This window comes from Pinus tabuliformis, chromosome 1_1, assembly GCF_031772625.1.
Source record: "Pinus tabuliformis cultivar Carrire ecotype Pingquan chromosome 1_1, CPIR1, whole genome shotgun sequence".
Lineage (NCBI taxonomy): Eukaryota > Viridiplantae > Streptophyta > Pinopsida > Pinales > Pinaceae > Pinus > Pinus tabuliformis.
Window position 1 is genome coordinate 209384050 of NC_142297.1, and position 6966 is coordinate 209391015.

Here is a 6966-nt window from a genome sequence, read left to right on the forward strand (position 1 = left end):
TAAATTATGTGGATCTATTATCACTATAAATTAAATTTTCATTCAATTTGAAATGATCCTAAAACTCAAGAGAAAAATTATGTCCATGGAATTCCCTCAAAATTTAGTTGGATTCGACTTATGTGATTCATGAAAATAGGTTGGTTTGTACACACTTAATCTTTCTCTATTTTTAGATTTAACTCGCATATTTTGCAATAAGGGTGTAAGGGTGTAGTGGGATGAAATGATATTTTTTCATGGAATGTGCATCTTAATAAAGGATTCTGCATTAAATGAAAACAGTTTAAATGTTGACAACATGCAGTATCTATTTGCTGAAGATAAGTTCAACTTGATTGTTTGTCTTCTAGTGAAGACTATAGCAAAAGATTGGACATTGGACATCTAAAAGAGTATGAAAATGAACTAGAGTTATTATCCTCTTTTCCCTTAGGTTGTTTAGCCTTGTAAATACCATTAAAATCAGTCAATTACTATTAGCTCTGAAAAATTAATGTCAATAATTTATCTTAACATTATAGGTTTTAGAGTTTTTGTTGTGAAAAAATTTAATGAAATTTTAAACTTTATTATTTAAATTCAATTTTTAATTCCACATATAAATTCAGCGTTTTAAAAAACTTTTAAAACCTTCTGGTTGTAGAAAATTATCCTTTGCAGTAAACCCTACGGAATTAAACAAAAAAATATGCTGAATAAACTACCAAAAAGGTTTTCATTACTCTAACTCTGTAGAGTTGATATCGATGACTTTTTTTTCAGAGGAAAAATCACGATGTAAATTATATTAAGGAAATATAATAAGCTGCATACAGCTGCATACATAAGAGGAAATAACAGAGCAGCCCATAGAACAATAGGCGCTACCTATGAGCCTAATAAAAAAAGAAGCTGTTACCAAGTTCGATCAACAGATCATGAGCAAATGCATAATATCCTTCCGGTATTGAACCAAAAAGTAGAGGTCCCCATAGCTATGTGCGGAAAGCAAAATAAAGAGAAAAACATATCAGCCCAAAGCCAGCAGTGCAGTTATGGAATCCATCACCGAATCAATAGGAGCATTAGAGTCCTGGAAAATACGAGCATTTCTCCACTTCCAGAGAAACCAGCAAGTGAGGATAAAAATCGATCGCCAAGCTGGATTCTGATTACTCCACCACCTGAAAGCCTCCTGAACAGAGGAGAAAAGTTGATGAGGAAAACCATGTGATAATGAAAGATCATACCATATTTTGGCCGATACAGGGCATTGAAAAAACATATGGGAGTTTGTTTCCAGTGCTTGGCAGCACATGACGCATCTGCCAGGACCCGTCCAGCCTTTTTTTTGCAATACCTCCCAAGTAAGATTCCTATTGGAAAAAACCAACCAGGAAAATAATGTAGCTTTGAGCGAGCATGATGATTTCCAGAACTTCATGGGGAACAAAGGCATGTGGAGCGGCTGTAGAGACAACGAAGCAGCGGCGTAGAGGTCTTTGACAGTGACTGGCATTGTAGATTTCGACTTCGACCAAACCAATACGTCATTGATCCCAGATTGCTTTATTCCTTTCCCATCGAAACTCATAACCGCTGATGCCCATGGCTGATAAAGGGAAGGAGGCAGATGAAGGTCGTCGACAGTCTTCCAGATAGGAGTCGATGAGGACCAATGTAGAATGAGCTTGTTCCATGTAAATAGACCCTGAGAGTGCAAAAAAGAAATGAGAACAGGGGAGAGGGATTCTTCCAGTCCAAGAACAGTCGGTTCGAGGCCAATAAGTATATTAGAGCCAGTGTTAAAACGCCATCGAAGGAAATCAAAGAAGAGCAGCTGAATCTTTCTGAATCCATGCCATATAGCTTTGATATCGATGACTTAACAAGGGGTGGAGCTCTGCAAAGTCTGGAAAAAAAAGTTCATGTCAATGATTTGACAAACAGAGGAGGAAATGGCTACACGTGACATCATTATCTTCTATCACACATTTTTTTGTACATTGCTTTCTATCATGTCACTGTGTAGTTTAACAAGGCGGTGAAATTGCCCAAAAAATTATAAAAATTCAGGTGGAGTGGGAATGCCGCAAGAAATCTGACTCTCAAATCCTTTTCCCAATCATGAAGACGATGTCTAAGTGCTCGACAAATTTCTCCGTTCTCGTACAAAATATAACTGCCATCCACTTCTCCATGATGAAGACAATTTCTAAACCTCTCAGTCCTCCCGACTCGTTGGATGAATGCAAGTCCACGGAGCGGGCAACGAATGATTTTATAGAGTTAAGTCGTTAATTTGTGTAAATGAAGGAATCATAGAGATCCTCTAGAATAACATATACTTCATATGTATTTTGTGAAATTGTAATATTTTTTGAAGTCGCTTAGAGGTATTTTAGAAATAATCAAAGGGCTGTATTAACAGATATTCAGAAGGAATAACCCATATTCATGAGGAATTATAGGTAGAATATATGATATAAAAACAATATATGTAAGTAGAATTTTGTTTTATGTTTATATGAATAGTAATTTTTTGACAAAATTCTTTTTAAGAGGAAATATAACTTAAATTAGTTATTGTAATTATTTTTATTTAATGTAATTAAATTTATTTAATGAAAAGATGATGTTTTTTGGAGTTCTAAAAAGGTGACCTGCTCCTTTGTTTTTTTTCTTCGGGTGACTTCTTTTATAAGTAAAATATGGTATATGAGAAGTAGAATTTTGTTTTATGTTTTATATGAAGATACACCGATGTAAATTCCTTGTTTTTCTTTTTGTCATGATTTTTTTAATAAGTTAAATATAGTTTAAATATGGGATATGAAAAACAATATATGTAAGTAGTATTTTGTTTTATAAAATTTTGTTTTTGTTTTTTTTTTTTTAAAGAAAAATCGTAATTTTATTAATGAAAACAAAATTATATGTTGTAGATGTGAGACCAAGTCAAAGCGTGTTGATCATATGTTTATAGAAAGCAAAAAAATAATGTACAAATGGAGAGAAAAGTCATGCTTTTCTCCTTTTTTTCTTCTCAACCTTGAGCCACTCCCCTTGAGTCAGCATCATTGATACAAGTGCAAGCGAGTGTCATCCTCATGTTGAAGGTTGTCCTAATCAGAATTAGAATTGTGTGATGTATATAGTCTCTTAGATCCACTGGTATCCATTGTATCTTAGATCCACTGGTATCCATTGTATCTGGTATCTTTGGTATCCATTGTCTCTGGTATCTTTGATCTTTGCCCGTTGTGAGTCCATCGGATCTTGTGGATTTGTTACGTGTACTTCTGGCTCTTTGTCCATCTGGTTGTTCTCATTGGATATGGGATGTTCCACCTCAGCTTCCTCCTCCTCATCTGACAATGGTGGGGGAAATTGTCATCCCTTGAATTGATTCCCTGTTTTTTTCTTTATTGGGGTATCTTTTTTGGCTTCAAGACACGTATTTTGTAGGTGTCCTATTTGCCAGCAGATTTTGCATCTAAATGTTGTATTTTCATAATCTAGTATCTGTGTCCAGCACCTATGTTTGTGTTTCAATTGTATGCAGTCTGGCAGGCTTTTGCTGAGATCTACTTCCACACAAACTTGTGCAAAAGTGAAAATTCTTTCCTCCAGTGTTTGTGAGTCCATTTTAATGTATCTCCCAATGGTGTTTCCAACACCTGCAAGGACTTGTTGGTTCCAAAGATGTAATCTGAGATTGTGTAAATGGACCCATACAGGGATCCTGGATACAACCATAGTATTTGCATCAAATTATGGAAACCATGGTGTGACGAAGAGGCTCGTGGAGCCCCAGAACCATGGTCCCTCTCCTCCTATAGAATAATGTCTCTAGCCTTTGTTGAAGGGAAATTTACAATGAAGAAGCCTTTGAACAGAGATGAATTTCACACGGAGTAGTCCAGTTTGTGAAAATCCATTAGAAGAGCTCAACAGGGTTTGACCAATTTTCTAGTCATCTGTTTCTGACATATCTATGGTTAATTACGAGATATAATTCAATTGCTCCACAATATATGGGCTGGGTATACATTGATAGTAAATTATGACGAAACTGTTTTTCTAGGAGGAAGCATAACCTAAACAAGTTATTGTCATCACTTTTATTTAATGAAAAGATGATGTTTTTTCGGAGTCGCTCCTTTGTTTTTCTTTCTTCGGCTGATTTCCTTCAAATGTGTAAGTTCTAAATCGGTATTTGGCAGCTCTCTTTGCCCTCTGCATCTTTCTAATTAAAATTAAGGCTTTTGCAAATATCATTTGTTTGTGATCTCTGTCAGTCAGACTGTTTGCCTTTGCAATTGGAGGTTAGCGCCTTAATTGGTCCATCAAACCACTTGCTACATAACGAGACTCCTACTGTGTGGCCTTTTTTATACTAGACTGCTGCTTTTGGAGTAGGTTTCTTTCCCTACTTTAAAAAGCTCTATAATGCTTGTGTTGCAGAAAAAGGGGATGACACTGAACCTGATTCTATTTCACCATTCATATTATTTACTGTGTGGCCTTTTTTATACTAGACTGCTGCTTTTGGTGTAGGTTTCTTTCCCTACTTTAAAAAGCTCTATAATGCTTATGTTGCAGAAAAAGGGGATGACACTGAACCTGATTCTATTTCACCATTCATATTATTTTCTTGAGGAGCTCAGAGCTGGTAAAAAATACTTCAGTCCCTATAATATTGTGTCCGAAAGTGGAGACAAGGCTCCCAACATGGTCTTTAAGTGAAGGATGGAAACAATCGGTGGAGTGCAGAGAAAAAAGTTTCCAAAAATAGATTTGGCCTGATGCCAAACAGTTTGAGGTATATTCCATTCCACATGCTGAAATATCTTATTTCTCAGCATCTGATTTCTTTTTGAGGTAGTTTGATGCATTCCGTTTTCTTTGGGAATTTTTTCAATTAGTCATCACCATCCCTTTTAGGTATTGCATTAGTAGGAGGCTGCTATTGTGCACAAATCTTGATCAATCTCGATGCCCCGTGTTGTTCTGCTCTTCCTTTCTATCATCGACCAGGACATCATGCCTCCATAATCTCCTCAACCGCTACAGCGTTAAGCAGCTCGGCATCAACGTCAATACAGCCATGGAGCTGCCTGCTGTGTGTGGCGAGAATGTTAGCACCAGCCAATGCTGCAGAGTAAGTATTTCCCCTCACACCATTTTTTGCTCGTTTAGTTTTTATTCTTATGCCTCTTTCTTTCAACAGCGACCGCGGGGAGTTCTACTGTCGGCAAAACTCCACCTTCATCTTCAGGTCAGAGCTCCTCCTTTTTCTTGGTCAAAACTTCATCTTCAGGTCAAAACTCCACCTTCATCGATCGCCATTTCCTTCCGTTGAGAGACAATATTATTCAGAAGTAATGAGAACGAGGATTTTGTGGTAAGCAGCTTCTTCCACCACAACCACCAAAAGAGCAACTCAAACGCAGCGGCGTCTGTGTCTGTGAAAAGGTTGTCGATGGCTGCTTTGGTTTCTATGACAGTGATAGCCACTGTAGGATTAAGAAGGCGATGAGGGTCCTGCTTCTCTTGAACAATCAACAAGATAACTGTGCATAGGGTTCAACAAAGAAAATGAAAATTAGTTGAACTCATACTGTAAAAGAAAATGGTTAGTTCATCAAGTTTATGATGGGGTTCCATCCTTTCCATTAGCCCATGTTTTATGTATCTCATGTTGCGACTGGAGAATTGTATACCAGTTGTGCATTGCATTGCTCTGCCTCCCAGTGTTTATTAGGGTTTTCATAAGATATGACTTTGCTTATGTGCTATTCATTGAAGTTCCAGGCCTTCACTCGATTAGGGATTTTGACGGCCATAAAATCAATCGTTGATTTTCTACTTGGACTAATAAATTGAATAAATAATCGCGTTTTAAAGATGGCTGGAGGTTTACTTACACCTTCTATTACATATTCTCTATTTAAACATCTTTTTCAAAAATATTATAAGGATTTCACTACTAGACGCCTTAGATTAAAAATTCAACATCTTTTTCAAAAATATTATCAGGATTTCATTAGTACCAGCATAGATTAAAAATTCAACATCTTTTTCAAAAATATTATGAGGATTTCATTAGTAGATTCAAGAGGTTATTTTGAAAACTAGTCCTAAATAGTCTGTATAGGGTAGCTTAAGTGGTTATTTTGAAAACTAGTCCTAAATAGTCTGTATGGGGTAGCTCAAGTGGCAATGGCTGTGGAAATGAAGTCTCACCGAACCGGAGATCATGGGTTCGATTCTTGTGCTACCTTCTCTGGAAATGGGATGAATAACAAACATGTAAAAAAATTAAAAATGAGAAAGTCTTACCAAAACTTAAAAAAAAACCAGTCCTAAATAATAGGTTCAACAAAAATGTGAGAAGAGCTATTTGTCACGCGCAGTGATGGTTATCTTTTATTTGTTGATATTTTGGACGGCGTTACAGTGAGCACTGCCACTCGTGTTTGTGGTGTATAGATAATAGACCACCCACAACATCACTCACCTCTGTTTTTTCAAGCCCCTCACCTTAAAAAAAAGTAGTTGGTTTTTCTCACCATAAAAGGAATTACACCCCTCTTTATATATATATAATTCAATTCATAATATATATATATATATATAAAATAATGTTAAAATAGTTTATTTAATATAGGTATTTAAATATTTTATTTATAGTTTATGTTGATGTCTTTTTGTTATTAATATTATTGGGAATGTGATGTGTTAATTTTATACTAATTGTTGAACAAATTATACATTTTTCTTTTAGTGGAAAGTAAAAGATTGTTATAATAATTTTTATTTTAAATTATTTTACTTTTTTATGATTATAATGTTGATTAATGTTCATTAAGATTGATATGGACTTTAAGAAGGTGAAGGATTATGCATTAAGAGAAATGTTTCAAGATCACCATAATTTTGTTGACATAAAAGGCCAAAAAGATTTATAGTGTGACAAAT

The 6966-nt window shown here is 35.5% G+C and overlaps 1 protein-coding gene across 3 annotated transcripts; it reads left to right on the forward strand.

Annotated features, from left to right (window-relative positions):
- Positions 1–4587: 4587 nt before the first annotated feature.
- LOC149212271 (uncharacterized) lies at positions 4588–5891 on the forward strand. 3 transcript variants are annotated; one of them, XM_089391795.1, is made up of 4 exons: positions 4588–4807; positions 4930–5146; positions 5216–5263; positions 5398–5891. In XM_089391795.1, exons 1-4 carry the CDS (start codon positions 4791–4793, stop codon positions 5566–5568), a joined length of 453 nt encoding a protein of 150 aa, XP_089247921.1. In that variant the 5' UTR covers positions 4588–4790; the 3' UTR covers positions 5569–5891. The 3 variants fall into 3 exon arrangements, with proteins under 3 accessions (XP_089247921.1, XP_089247923.1, XP_089247922.1); XM_089391797.1 differs by having other exon boundaries at positions 5023–5146; XM_089391796.1 differs by having other exon boundaries at positions 5023–5263.
- Positions 5892–6966: the final 1075 nt, after the last annotated feature.